This window comes from Drosophila virilis, chromosome X (genome assembly GCF_030788295.1).
Source record: "Drosophila virilis strain 15010-1051.87 chromosome X, Dvir_AGI_RSII-ME, whole genome shotgun sequence".
Classification (NCBI taxonomy): domain Eukaryota; kingdom Metazoa; phylum Arthropoda; class Insecta; order Diptera; family Drosophilidae; genus Drosophila; species Drosophila virilis.
This window is the reverse complement of record NC_091543.1, coordinates 19,381,593-19,397,454: the sequence shown is the minus strand read 5'-3', so window position 1 is coordinate 19,397,454 and position 15,862 is coordinate 19,381,593. Positions and strand designations below refer to the sequence as shown.

The 15,862-nt window shown below is 40.7% G+C and overlaps 1 protein-coding gene and 1 long non-coding RNA gene across 4 annotated transcripts in view; one reads left to right on the top strand and one right to left on the bottom strand.

Annotated features, from left to right (window-relative positions):
• Positions 1-15,862, top strand: part of LOC138911195 (uncharacterized) — a 76,264-nt gene that overhangs the window by 25,192 nt on the left and 35,210 nt on the right. The window lies entirely within an intron of this gene.
• Neto (Neuropilin and tolloid-like) overlaps positions 1-15,862 on the bottom strand; it is an 83,514-nt gene that overhangs the window by 49,952 nt on the left and 17,700 nt on the right. For all 3 annotated transcript variants that reach the window (XM_015170845.3, XM_032439826.2, XM_070208916.1), the window contains exon 2: positions 1,754-2,012. In XM_015170845.3, the coding sequence (XP_015026331.1) occupies positions 1,754-1,844 (91 nt within the window). In that variant the 5' untranslated portion in view covers positions 1,845-2,012. The remainder of the gene's footprint in view (positions 1-1,753; positions 2,013-15,862) is intronic.

Below are 15,862 nucleotides of genomic sequence, written 5' to 3'. Positions count from 1 at the left end.
TTTATCTCTCCTTTATTTTTTTGCGTTTGTTTACTAAGTTTATTGATGAAATACTTGGACTTTATTCAAGGCAATATCTTTCATATACATTGTTGGCCAGAAGGCAGCAAATAAACTGGATCTACTAGTAATTAAATCAGTAATAAAAACGGCCAGTAGTGAATTTATCTCCTTTTCTTAAAATTTGGAAAATACGAAAATGTGTGTAATTCATGATTGAGCAGTTTATTGATGAAATACATTTACTTTATTCAGTTTATTTATTTCAAACTTTGGCCAGCAAGGAGCAGATAAATCGGATTTACTAAAACTCAAAAAAGTAATAATTGTGTACTTTTATCTCCATTTCTTAAATTTTGAAGAAAAAAAACGGAAGAGTGTTTAGCCCATGATTGAGAAATTTATTTTGGAAATAAGTACTTGTACTTTATTCAAGGCAATATTTGATACATTTTGGCTAGAAAATTGAGCAAATTAAAGTGGATCTACTAGTCCCTGAATCATCAATTCTGAAAAGATCAGTTGCATAATTCGCCCGCTTTTTGTTTTATTTTGGAAAATACGGAAAGGTTTTTAATTTATGATTGAGAAGTTTACTGGTGAATTAGTTGGACTCTGATATCTTTGCATATCTCCGACATATTGGACAGAAAATTTACCGGATGTAATAGTCTCAAATTTCTGCATAGCTTCATCGAATAAGCGCGGCCAAATTGAGTTTGTACCAAGAAAACTCTGGCTGTACAGTATTGCCACCTTTTCTAATTGTTTTTACTTACTTGACGACAAGCTAAACTTTTTATACATGAATATTAAAAAATTTCACTGAAGCCTATTGACGCTAAGTAGTAATATTTAATAAAATCGATGATTTTTATATTATTTAGCTTGCTATATGTATATTATATATATATTATGAAGAGATATATACTATATTTCGTTGACCAGAATTTGGCTGCTTGCCACATGCGACAATTTGGCAACGGGGAAAAGTTTTTCTTTGCCGCATGACCTTGACTGCAGAGAATGCAACTGTCGGCCATTTCGGTCACGCATACAAATACACATGCACACACATACTACATACACACACACTCACACGCACAGACGTAAAAAAAGTTGTTTGGCAAAAGTTTTGAGTTGTTTTTACGTTCGATGCGAAAATGCGAGTCAATTAATTACAGGCCAGCGAGTATAAAAGTATACCAAATCTCTAGCTCGCTTTCTGTCTCTGCCTCACTCTGTCGCCCCCTCTCTTTCAAGCTCTCTGTACGTGTTTGGCAGGTTACTTTCGGAGGCATTCAATTCGTGGCAGCTAGCTGTAAATAGAACGCCGCCACGGACTTTGGGCGATATTTTAGGGATGCCACACAAAAACCCCAAATAAAAATGTTTGGTTTTTATGCCGGGCAATTGGAGACATCAGCCAAAGACATGTGCCACAGATGAGCTGAAGCTCTCCGTCAGTCTATGTGTGTGTGTGTGTGTGTGTGTGTGTGTGTGTGTGTGTGTGTGTGATTGCATAAATAAGAGGGATAAATGAAAGGCTAATGAGGTCAAGCGGGCAGCGGCAATGGAATGTTTTATATTCGACACATTCACTTTTGCCCCCAGTCGAGAGCCACTTATCTCAATTGTTGGTCTGCATGTGTGGCTGTGTATGGGTGTGTGTAAGTGTGTGCGATGACTCTTGATAAGAATCGAGCTATGTTAGTTGTGTGTTTGTGTGTGTGAGTGGAAAGAGCACACTTACCATAAACAGTCTGGCCAACAATTAGCAGCATTAGCAGCCAGCAACTAGGCTGGGGCATAATTCCACATAACCATCTGCCGATGCTCCTCATTTTGTGCTGCGTCTGCTGGTGACAGTCCAGTTGTTGTCTTTGTGCTATCAGCAGCTACTGGTCCACCGCTTCACGGAGCCGCAAAACCCACAATGCAGCTGTAGTTCGGACGACACCTGCAGCTCCCCGGGTCTGGGCTTGCTAAGCGCGCACGCCTTCCAGCCGTATCTGTAATGGAAAGTTTTTATGAGATATTATAAACTCGACAAACTAGTAACCATACGTTAAAAAACATTGTCACCGTTTGGATGTAAGTTTGATAAATGTATGTTTAAAATGATAATTGGCTTAAGTGAGCTCTTTATTTAAAATAGTTGAATGAACTTTCATTTTGCTCGCTTTGCTGTTTTTGCGTATCTTTACGCTTGCTATTCCCAACAAGCTAAAGTTTCGACCAGCTTAATATAGATGTGTATTCATAATAATTTATTTTTGACTACTTTAACATTAGCTGGGTGCTTTTTCAGAATAACTTGGCGCTATTTAACAGCATCTTTTCATGTTAGCAGTATATCGCCTGAATATTGGGTTGAGCTTACTGCACGGGCAACTTGTTCGCTTTGGAAGCAGTTATCCAAATGGATTGTGCGCCTGTTTGTCTACGACTATGGAAATTTTGTGAGTACTTAACGCCACGAGCCGCTTGCTAGGGCAAGTGAAGCGAAAAAAATGTGAAAAACACAACCACACCATAACTCCTCCTCCATCACCAAAAAAAACGCACAGTTGAGGCGTGTAATCAAAGTGTCTGATATCAAAGCAAGAAAAGCGACGACGACAAAGTTATGCATAAATTTTGGACGCCAATTCGACTGAGCGCAAAATCAATACAGGAAATAAATTAGTTTCGGCTCAAAAGCCAAAAAGCCAAACGAAAAACAAAACAAAATGTAGGCGTGTTGTACTCAAATTCCGATTCGTGTGCGGTTGCGAATTCAGATTCGGGCACACGGCTACGGATTCGCAAAAGCGGCAAAAAATAAAACACGTACCAAAGGGCGCTGGTTATCTACTGACCCTGGTGGCATCAAGTGAATGACAATGTGCTGTTATTTTTGCTGTTGCTGTTGCTGCTGCTACTACACTGCGGTCGCACGACCATTGTTTTGCCAGCCTGTGCGCCCCTGGGGGCTTACTGCTGGAATGGGGAAGGCGGCTCTAGAGCCTAATAATAGCCGCACATAAAATTTTATTAGCCAGAGCGTAACAATTCAATTGGGTCATGCTTTATGGCGCCACTAGCCGCATTTTAAAACCAGCCATCGATGTGGGTCAAACGGCAAACGGCAGGTGCCGCGTCCACCTGTCACCAAATAACAAAGAACAGCCTAAAGAATAAACGAAAGTAAATAAACCCTGTGTAGTCACAATTGAACTCTATAATAAACTTAAATTCAATTTCAACTTCAATTCAAATAGGGAACTCGTAGCCAAACGACAATTGGACATAAATTGCATTCGAATGTTTGTATGCAACTCTTAATGCACAGAGCTTCGATCGTCTACTTGATTTTGCTCATGTGCTCCGCAACGTTTTCAACAGCCTCGTTTCTTTTTAAACAAAAATCAGCATCGCCTTTCTATGCAATTTTCAACAAGATGTTGATATTATAACTATGTATACATTCTGTTAAATGGTACATCGCCTTTGTATCGCCTTTTGGGCCAATTAATATTCGAAGAGTTCTTCGGCATGGACTATTGCTTGTCTTGCGCGAATGTGTCAAGGTTCTCAACCGTTTCCTTTGTCATCAATATGCAAATATTTATGCAGATATGTAGTGCTATCAATTTCACATAACCTATTGCTTATGCTTATGTTTTTCCATATGTTTATATCTTGGTCACCCCATCCTCTGTTTAAGCGAGCACAAATGTCTTGTTCTTTATAGCGCAGGCGACACCGCATCTGCCATAAAGTGTCGTAAAGTGCATTAGAGCGCACTTGGCACAACGTAGGCACACACACAGCCACACACACACACTAAACAAGAAAAGAAAAAGCCGGAAATCAGCATGTGAAACAAAAGCAATGCAGAGGCCGCCCTTGAAGCTGGAAAAGAAACGCCTGTGCATAAATATTCATGCGCCCACGCCCACAAGAGCCAACAACAACAGCACCTACAAGATCCGTCAGACCCAGCACCCAGCACCGTAGCCACCGTTGCCACCGTGGCCAGGGGCAACGGCAACTGGCAACGGTGCAAAGGCGCCGCTGATTCCGCATACTTTATGCCATTTCTGATTGTTTATTATTGCGACACAGAGAAAACACAGAACAGACGGTTTGTGGGATGGGCTGCATATGGAAAGAGTTCCAGCTGCCAAAGCAAAAGCATTTAAATGCCTTGGAACATTTATTGGCGTGTTTTACGCGCCATAAACTGAAATTCATAAACATTTTATGCACTACATGTGTAAATGTGTCTCCTCCGTCTACCTCGATGTTTCTGCCTCTGTCCGCGCCCCGCGTCCACTAGCTGCACACTGCAGCTGCATACATGAGCAATGCTCTCTGGACCAACAGGGGCATATTTGTAGCAGTTAGCCAATGAGAGCCCAATGCGAAAAAAAACAACCAAAGATTTCAACTTCGACTTCTGATTGCTCTTGCGAAAACAAGTGTAACACTTTTTTTGTTTACCAAGCGATCGTATTGAAAATCATTTACAATGCAGCAGTTGGGCTTTTCTTATTGAATATATTGGATTTTCAGATGCTAAGACTTACAATTAATTCAACTTATTTTTTATTCTACATAATTAAAAGACTCTACCTACTCACAACCTAAGTGAATATGCTCGGTTCGGTTCGATCTACACACTTGCAACATTTACCCAACGGGTATCCCCCCCAAAAAAAGGTAGCATACTTATGGGCGCAATGCTGCAGGCATTGCGAAAATGCGACATAAAAATTCATTTTATAGCTTGCGTTTTTATTGCCAACAGGCATTGTTTCCGCTGCTGATGCCACCAGCCGCAGCCACTAGGTAATTGTTACAAGCGTTGCCGCTGCTGCCTGCTTTTTGCTGCCGTTTTGCAGGTTTCACACAAAACGTTGCGCATACGCCACGCGGGCCTCATGCATATGCAAAGGCACTCGTGATCCGCTAACAGCAAGTGGCTTTCGCGTGTGTGCGTCGCAATGATAAGCGCATTTTAAGCTTGACTGGCTTCGACTGGCATTGCCGTTGGCCCTTGACATTGGCATTGTCTCCAGGCAATCGCCATCTGCCATTTGGTTATTCGATATCGCTTTTGCAGTCAATTTTGTTTCAAAGGCGCGATAATTGCCCTGCAGGATTTCAATAAGGTCAAAAGGGCATACCCTATGTATGAATATTTTGTTTTATAAATATGTGTATATAATTTTGTATATATATGTATTAATATTTATGCACCTGCCACTCACTCAATTGAAATTACGCTTTCGTATTTGGGACTCCACTTTTTTGCCATTTCATTGAGCACCGACCATGAAAATTGTTTTCATTTCCAATTATTATTTTTATGTGCATTCATTGTCTTTCGCCTTTGGCCTGCGCCTGGTGCCCACGCATGGTTTTATATCCCAATGCTGAATCAGCAGAAATCACAAGTGCCCTTCAATGTACTTGATTAATTTGATCAAGTTCTCCAGACAAGGGGCTAGAAACTCACTCGCCAACTGCCATAGCTGCCACCGCCCCCAACTCCAAGCATAATCTTGACTTCATCGTTATCCCAATTACCTTCCTTAGCATTAACAACACAGTCCCATCTTTGGTAGCCTTCCTTTCTTTTCACTTTTCCCATCTCTACCCATTGAAAGCTGCCTTCGCAGTCGCATGACTTCATGCCGCTTACGTGTCGCATCATGTGGGCTGAACAGAATTGAAACAAATTTGAACATGGCCCTGGCCATTGCGAATGCCACAACCTTCTCCCTGTTCTCTCGCATCTACATAAAAACAACAACAACAACAAGTCAAATCAGAACATCGGTTGGTGGCAGCGATGAACAAGGGAGCGGGCAAGAGCCTTTACAGTGGCAAAAAATACTGAAATTGTTAAAGATGAATACGTTTTTTTAACACCATTTAATCACATTCAAGGTAAGCTTCTCAAGTGCTGCCAAATTTTGTTTGACTAGTTTCGCTCTAAAAAAGAGCGTGTTGCATATGGACTAATTCGCAGCTCCGTGTTCCACTGTGCGTTTGTGAGGCGTTGAAATTAGCTCCTACTCCGAACTGTGTCCTGCTTCGACGTCGACGTCGACGTCGCCGTCTGTTCAAGTGGCGCTAGATAAATGCTGAATTCGTGTCTGGCAGGCGCCCAACATTATTCGTTGGGTGGTTTTGTATCCGTGGGTGGTTTTTGGCACCGCCCTCTCTCCGTTGTCGAGTTGGTAACACGCTTTACTGCACATTAAGACTTGTTTACGAATTTGCTTGTAACATGAAATTAATTTGTAAATTTAAAGGTTGCCAATGGGGCGCCATCAAGCAGTCTCCATTTCCATCTTGCGACTGGCAGCTGCCACAGTGGGACACGTGATGGTCCTATCAAACCACATGCACGAAATTTTAATTATTTGTCTTGCTTTGACATCGTCGCGACCAGGGCAACCCAGCCAGGGAAACTAACCAACCAATCATCCGCTGGCACTTTCTGGCAAGAAGCTGTTGACAAGCTGAAGCAGCGTTGCGGTTTGCCATTCCATATTGATTCATTTATATAATATAGTTGCAGTTCTGTTTTGAACCGGAACAATATTTTGTTCTATTTTAATGGCCACAAGTTTATACACAAATATATTACTCTCAAGGTAAACAAAATTTGCGGGAATCGTTTGACAAACTAAATTAATGATTGCCAACAGCATTCTTCTCAAGCGAACATAAAAAGAAAGATTGGCTTAAAAATAATTAATGCAATCGGTAATTCAAAGGCAGTTTTGGCAGCTCATCTTGAGTCGAATGATTCATTTGAAAAATATTTCAAGCTGTCAAATATTTCAAGGGATATTGTTGTTTAGCTCAACTAAACTCGAAGGATTCGTATTAAAATAATAAAATAAATAAGGCAATCAGAAATTTCAAGACTTTTTTTTCAAATGTAATAAAAGTTCTGCCAAAAATTGTTTAAGACCATTTTAACAATGGCAATTTAAGCACAATATATGTGGTCATTGAGCTTATGTCGCAAAGCATAATAAATCTGTCTGCTGCTGCTGCTCTTAGCTCTTGGCTCTTGGCTCTTGGGTTTTGGCAAGTCAATGTTAATTTAAAGGCTTTTGTGCTGAATTTCTGATTTAGCAACGACTTTTCAGTCTTTTTGTTTGACTTCATCATCGACGTTGAGTTTGATTTCATCAGCGACTTTGATTTGCGACTGTTGCTTGTTTTGGACTGTCGCTGATTTAAATTAAATTCACAGCAGCCAGTTACAACGGCGTCGGCGTCCGCGTTGGCGTCTGCGTGTTAATTCTCCATGTGCGCCTAAAAAGCAACGCCAAATAACAACTGCCTGGTTGGCATTTTGGAAACTTCCGGTTTTGTTGGTCGACCAACTTTTTGGCTTCTACAGAATATGTACAAGTTTATGTGTACATATACATATACATATATACATATATATATATATATATATATATATATATAGACATATATTGAACCAGCAGCTAACACGAGCCTGGGCACGCTCGACGCTTCATTAAAAGCGACTCACGACTGACAACTGTGCAGAGGGGCTTGGGCTGACGTAGTGCGCCGGACGGGGTGGCATCTCTCTTTAAAGCCTTTGCCCATTTATCAACTGATGGCCAAGTTTGCGTGTGCCGTGCATAAAAACTAACTACATGCCGTCAAGTTTTTGCTGCTGCTTAAGCTGCTGAAAGCGAACTTAATACATGAAACAAATCCCCAACGAGCGCCTTTTGGGGGCTGTGACAGCAACTTAAAATTGGCTGCTCGCTGGTGCCACTTTTTGGGCTTAAAAGCAAAGTTGAAGCTTAATTTGTAGAAATTCTTGAAAAAAAGAAAACACAATGAGACAAACGGTTAAATGATATTTAATTCATCTCGCCCTTAATTCCGAGGCGCCTGTCCAACAGGCTCCGGTTTATTTTAGGCTCCCTGTTCTCGGTTCTATCCACGGAGTAGTCGACCCGTCTTGGAGAGCCTTCGAGGCGCCCCTTCCATCTGGGAATCGCTTGTTCCTTTATGCCCCCAAAAGCCGCGTCTTATTCCCGGAGAGCCCCCGATTCACAGAAGTTAGTCCCGTCCCGTACAGCTCAGCCCGAACCGAAGCGTCCTCGTTTTCGACTGTTTGTCCCGCGGTAGAAGCGTTCGTCCCCGTCCTCTTCGCCCCGTTAAGTCCTCGATTCCGAGGCGTGCCCTCGAAGCGTCCTCGATTTCGCTCGCCGCGTCCCAAGATCGCATGCCACGATGTCAAAATTTCAACAGCAGACAATGTAATATAAGGGAAGACTAGCGGCTCCATAGCTCAGCTTGGCGCGTATTAAGTTCATAAATCATTAGACTCGATTGTAAGTCCAGGGCACACACTAAATTAATAAAGCAAAAAAAAAAAAAAATGCCCAAACTGAGCTCAAAAAAGATAATAAGCAATGAATCTCAAACGTGTGTGTGTGTGTGTTCTCTCAGTAAAATTTATTGCACGAAATACCTGATGCAGAAAGTTGTAATTTTTCATATACTAACACGCAAAGTTTGGTCATCCAAGATGCGAGAAGACGAGGGATTTGTAGCGATAATGCAGAAAAAATAGAAAGCATTTTAAAATAAATTGCAAATTGATGTACACTTAAGAACAGAGCCAGAAATTAAGTTTAAACTAGATATTAAAAAAGAACAAGCTTTATTTAAAAGCTTATTTCCTCAACTAACAACATTTTAGCAGCATTTGCCAGCAGGTGGTGAGTGTGTGTGAAATTTAAGTACTTCAATGAAAAAGGATAAGCTGCCTTGCTTTTTATTCGGATGCAGCACGCGGTACATTATGCAAGATTAATTTGTGATGTCGTTATAAACAAAAGCTTGAGCACTTTATAACTCGCTTCAACTTGTCTAAATGACGGCCACGCATTTGTGTTTTTTGTTAAGTTTATTTCACAATACCCTATAAGCAGCAAAGTGGCAAACGAGGAACAGAGAAACCAGCAACAGCCAGCGAAAATATCAGATTCGTCGGGGCAAAGGTAATTGGAGGTGGTCTTTAAACAGTCCTTATAATTAATTTATTATCCCCATTTATTTGGGTACATCCTCTTGGTGTAGAGGATATTACGTAGTCGCGCACACCCGACAAGGCGCATACTTTACTTTATATTTCACTGGCCATGCCAGACTCCTGCTTGTCCTCCTCACATTTTGCACATTTCAATGTGGCACACTCGTTCTGGCTTTGTCGACATTGTGGTCGGTTAGGTAATATGTGGCGCTTACGGGTCCAGCGGGGACTGTCGATGGCCAACGGCATGACCAAAGAATAATGTTGCATTTTATTTCTCTCGACAGTAATTCGCGCACGGAACGCGTTTTGTTCACATAATCGGATTTGCAGACAGCAGACACACACACATTTTGCCGTGTGACTGAGAAGTCACATTTATTTTTTTATATATATTCATTTGTCGTTATGCTTCCACTACACATATAGTGTGATACAGGGATGAAGAGAGAAGGCGATAGAGAAAAAGATAGAGATAGCAAGCGAGAGATTCACAGCTGGACTGCAAAATAGTTATATTACACGAAAATCCAATTACTTATCTGCAATTCAGAAGTTTTAGAATGAGAAATACATGAATATTTTCAAGCACTTCAAAAGCTGGCAGCAAAATTAAAGTATGTTATTTTGAAAATAATAACATTTATATATTCTGAAGACATTTTAGTAACACATCAGCCGGCCCAACTTTTCCTCTCAACGCTTGCTCTCATAGTGCTGATCGCGTGACCTGGCTTATGTCAAAAGTTGATAGTTACCTTAGACGAGTAAGATTTTATTAATATACTGATAGGTAATAAAAGTGCACAGGTGTCACAATTATAAGTCTACTTACACCTTTTCTATGTCATTCAAGCTTTTTAGCTTACACGATTTATGTGCGCTGGGCGCATAAAAAGTTAACAACTATGGCACCATTTAAAATGGTATAAAGGGAGAAGCGCACCCGTGTAAAATTCAATGAATTTTCAAATATGTATCAAAATTGGGCGCTTGCCCATTGTCCGGCTAGCTTGTGTGTGGGCAGGGATATGAATATGGAATTAAATTTGGTGGTGCATATTTATGCAATATGGAAAGGCGATGGGCAAACTGAAACCAGACGGGCAAATGAATACAATTACAAAGGTGTCTCGCCTGTCAGTTGCAGCAGCAAAGGACCGAGCGAGGACTCGTCGGTATCAAGGACTAAACAGGCTATCAGAGCCAGCGTTCATTCAATTAGCCCGAGTGTGGATATCAATCAACGCGCTGTAGTGCCCCGTAACAGCCATAGTATAATCAATGATGGTGTGTGGGTGTGAATGAGTGTGCCTGGGCCTGTGCCTGTGTATGTGTGCGCGGCTGAGCATTGACCACGGGACGGCGCTGTGAACCAAAGGTGGGCGCAAACGGGAGCAAGACAAAGCAAAAGCATGTGGGCGACGAGAACGATTTGCGGCGAGAGGGGAGAGCTTGGTGGACCACCTGCCGACCTGATGGCACATTCAGCACTTTTGCAATTGCAGGAAAACAGCATGAAATGAAAGACGAGCTTGGCAAGCGGCAAAACTGTTCTCCACTGCGCCCACACACACAAACACACACACACACACACACACACACACACACACACACACACACACACACACACACACACCCATATACATACCAATATACCGTCTCTTGGCCCCTATCCAATATCAACTTTTGTTATTGCGCTCCAAGCACGTCCCCTGTGGAAATTCTTGTTGCATTTATCAATTTGTTTGCACACTCATCAATATGTTACTATCTCGATATTAAGGTGTTTGCGTCTGTGTCTGCGTGTGTGTGTGTGTGTGTGCTCTTCATTAACTTGGTATCTTTTCCGCAAATGAGCAGCAACACTGCATGCCATAGCACACTTTGCAGCGATTTTAATTAAAGGACCATGTGGCAATTACTAGCGGTGATTTAATTTGCTAAACAAGGCAGTTGTTGTTGCTGACCAGTGCTAAAGAGATGACCTTCAGTATGTGCTCGATTGGCTAAGCGGCACAAGGAAAATATTGCGCATACGTCACGGATGCTCAGAAGCAAAGAAATTTATAGGCGCTTTAGAAAAATATCCACAATAGCCTGCCGCGCAAATTTTTGCTTTATTCGAACCTAAATCGAGCCCCAAATCCATTTGTCTAGTTTGGCCCGTCACGCAACAACTTTGGCAACTAATATTAGGAGTGCAAAAAGTAAGACCACCTCATACCCAACGCACTTAACGAGTCGTCGACAACAATGCCACGGAAATACAATACAATGCAAACCAAGTTCAAACTGGCCAACACAAAGAAAGACATAACAAAACACACAAAATCGAACAAGTTGAGGGTCGTATTTACATACACCTGCAAACGAGTAAATAACATTTTAATATTATTCATTGTTGTGTATAAGCAAAGCTTTTAACAGTGCAAAGTTAACTGCGAGATGTTAACAGTGGATTTAACATTCGCGAACAAATAAGGTGAAAAGTTAAATGAATAGAAATGAAATTCAAACGCAATTTGTAGCTGAGCAGAATAAAATGTCGCAGATAAACAACAATAGTTAGACCAACTAGCTTCCCACCCTATATTAATAATCCTGTCTCGGCAAATATATGTTATGCTAAGCAGGAATACAAGCTTGGGATGTGCGTTGATCAATCAGTCAGTCAGGCCAAACAGTTTTATATATAGAGATAGACAGATGCAAAATATTTCCCATGCATACATAACTATATGTCCAAGTACACAGGATATTTTCAGTAAAAATAGAGAACACAATTTTGTTGAACAAACAAATTTATGGTTGCAACTGCTGCAGCTTACTTGATTTTTAATTTATTTTTTGCACATTTAAGACTCATTGAATGCAATCCAGTGGCTATTGTATCTGTATGTGAAGTGCAGCAAATCGCTTGTTATTGTTGCACATAACACAATGCTGGTCGGTGCACAGCTGGCCCTGATCCGCCCCCTGCTCGCTGCCCGTTGCCAGGGCCCAATCCTCGGCTAACTGAGTGCTGTAACAGAAGTTTAATTGCTTGACTTGGCCGCTCTTTTGTGCTAATGCCGTCCAGCTTTGTGGCCTGTTGCGGGGGCACTCATGCAGTCGTGGTTTTTGTCTCGGATATACGCTCTCGCCGGATTGGGCGCACTTTACGCGCACTTGAGTCGAGTATTTTCGAAACTTTTGGCGAACATTTAAAGAAAACAAAATGCGAGGAGCACACAAAACGTGCCAAACGTGCAGCTCCGCAAATACAAATACGACAAATGAAGCATAAAAAAGTTAAGTAAAATGAAAAAGTGTGTGTGTATGTATGCGAAAATACAAGGAACCTATGCGGCAATTCGAGCAGTTTGATAATAAAAACTAACAACTTGCAAATTTGCAATGGGACATAGAACGCGAGGCTGGCGAGGTGGATGGCGGCAAGTGAAAAATGGAAAAGCTGCAATCACAACAACGACAACAATAACAACAACAACAACGTTAAGCAAAATGGCAACAGAAACAACAAAAAGCACAAGGGCAACAGCAATTATTCAACAATTTGTACGGCTGAAGTGCTTCAAACTTTTGCTCAAATAATGTGCACGAAAATTGTTGAATATTTTTTTGTCGAAAGTTAGAAGGTTTCATTTTTGGTCATTTTTTTATTTTTGGCCATAAAACTATTGAAAAATCTTTTTTGATCAGCCAGTAATTGCCACACGCTCTCACAATGTCTTTGTGCAGGTTAAAATGGAATGTACAATTTTCCTATTTTACTATGGAAATACATTTTATTACGATTTAACATTTTTACTCGACTCTGTGTATCAGGTTAATTAACAAGAAAAAAAAAACACAACACATTTTCTGATCACTGATAGGAATTTCATTTTGTAATGTTTTTCGGAAACAAAAGAGATGCCATGTAAGAGATACGATAGCGTGCTTCCACCTAGCTGATGCATCCCGCCATAGTTCAGGCTCAATTCAAACAAGTCTGCACGAAATTACATTTACAAATAGAAGGCCAAGCTGCCGCCCAATCAGCCTAAACGGTACGTTGCGGCCCTCTACACACGCCGTAAAATGCCCAAGTCTCACCCTGGGCAGCAGCCTCAATTGGCTGGCTTAAAAGACTGAACTGGCTTCTCAGCAACTAGTCGAAACTCAGCCTGTGTAATAAAATTCTGTTTTGCAAGGCCAACCTCAAACCAATATGAGCAGTTGGCATGCAAGTGTGCGGCACAGCCTCCACAAATGCAAATTCTGCAAGTATTCCAAAGGCAACATTTTTTTTTGAGAAATCGGTCATCCACAGAGACCCACGAGTACTCTACATCAGACAAGAAATTCAAAGATTTAACTGTAGCATCAGACTGGAAAACTAAAGCGCAGAAACTTGCTTCACACGAGCTCGCAGCTTGAGCCACCCGACTCAAGAGGAAGCAGCCGCAGGAGCTACCCCCAAGACTCCTCCTGAGGTGGCCAAGCAATGGTATGGTCAGAGTTGTCTAATAAAAAACTAGCTTCAGAAGGGCCTGCTATTGATTTTAGAGGATTATGAGCATTTGCTATAATATTGATCCGTAGGTTAGTGAAAAGAATACACCTGTGTGATAACTGCCCCATTAGTTGTTTACAGGGTATGACCTATTACCACCCAAAGCCCCATTGAGAGCCACCAGCTCCGCGCGTTGTGACACAGTTGTTGCCAGTACATTGTTTTTTTCTATGCCTCATTGCATTATGCGATCGCACTAATCTTAAGCTGTTGGGCTTGCTAAACCAGCTCGTTTGTTTGCCTGCTCAACAGTGCCTGTCCATGTTCCTGTCCACTTTCTTGTTTACAGATTTCGCAATCGCTTCTCCGGCTCCTCCCAACCATCCACCTGCTGGCAGGGCTTAAACTCAAACTTTGTCCAGCAGCGTCAGCTATGCGGTGATTTTGTTTTTCTTGTAAAATATGAGCTTGAATTGTGCACACACACACATACAAAGCCAATCAGCTTTGCAAAAATACACACACACGCCGAGCAACAGAGGGGGTGGTGGTTTGTGTGTGTGTGCACACATACAAATTTGCGCAAAGTTTTATATTTTCTTGCCGGCAGATTTTGGACAGCAGAAGAGTAAAAAAAAAACATGTAAATTGTAAAACCTACAAGCAGCCAGTGTGTGTGTGAGTGTGTGAGGGGAAGGTTAAGAGAGTGGGCAGCACATATGTCTCGGGTCCTGTCGGGACTTGCTCTTTCTAGCGTGACACTGAAGGTGTATTTGTCAAATGTGCACTCATTTTGTTGAAAAATTGAACTATATGCATGACTGCTCCACTGGCCAAGTCTATGCACCATGTGCGTGTGCTCGTGTGGGTGTTCGTAAATGTGGGTAAAGCTATGCAGATGTGAGAATCCTTTTAGTGTCTGTGCAGATTTTCCAAGATTTCCGGTCACTTCACTAATAAGTTTTACAATGTGTAGAATAGAAAAATTTGTTGACACAACGCCTGCACACACACACACACACACACACACAAGTACAGCAATGCTTAAGTGTTTGTATGCTTGTGTTTGTGTGTCTCTGCAAGTACTATGCTTAATTTAATTTCCATTTTCATATGTACACAACAAATTGCCATAGAGTCATGTCCTTGTTTGTCTTTGCGTTTGCGTTTGCCTTTGCCCCAGTCCCATCCCAGTTATCATTCCGGCCTATTACGGCCCAACAAAACTTTTTCAGTACTTAATTTGCACTCCTCGAATTCATTTACATGCGCTTGCATCAACTCCAAGAACTATGAAATTCCGAAAGACAACAGCATGCCCCGAAAAGAGAATTCGGCAGGCATACTGTTGCAGTCTGCAGCCAAGGTAATAAAAAAAATATATATATAAAAATATAAATAATGCTTCCCTCCATAATCAAGTAAGCATAGAGGCCAATCTTGGCAGGGCTTGAATAATATACAAAAATATATATCTTCTAGAAAAGAAAGCACAACAATTTCGGCTTAAATAATTGAATTGTTCAAATTAGCTTTGTATAAAAATTCATACAAATATTTCAATATTATTATTCATTATTCTAATAACAGAATTATTTGTTATGAATTTATCCTTTGACAAATGATGGCTCAGTTTGTATTCAGGTGCAGCTCCTCTTTAGATTTTTTCACTAAGGTTTGATTTATGGCAATTAAAGAATGGGTATATCGGGCGTATACATATACACATTCACGAACAATTGAAGCACTCTTTAATGTTAAAACCATACCAATATTTTTTTATTTTTAAATAACTCCATCGAGTTATTATGCAGCCTCAGTTAAATAAAAAGCAGTTAATATAAAATTTATTTCAATCATTTTTTAATCCCATCTAAGAAAAAATGTAATTTAGTCAATGGAACCCAATATTATATTTTGTATGGCACAAGAAAAAATTCAAAGAACATGAAAAATACCACTACGCAATGAAATTTCAGTATATAGTACTGGTAATGCGGAAATTGTTGAATAGACTGAGCTGTTACTGTTATTTGCACCACTTTTTTTCAGTTGGGTTTCTATATTCGTCATAACTCTCGAGAAGTTCGACCGATTTAAAAATGTTTTAGACCGACAGAAATTCAAAAGATACAACAATAATTACGTAAATTATATATATACATATATTTAATATTTTGGGAAATTGAAAAACTGGAATAAATGTAACATTTTACCGGGATTTGTTGAATTTTAAATTTCGGGAAAAGGTTCAAAAGGTTGGTAGACAAAATGTCAACTGG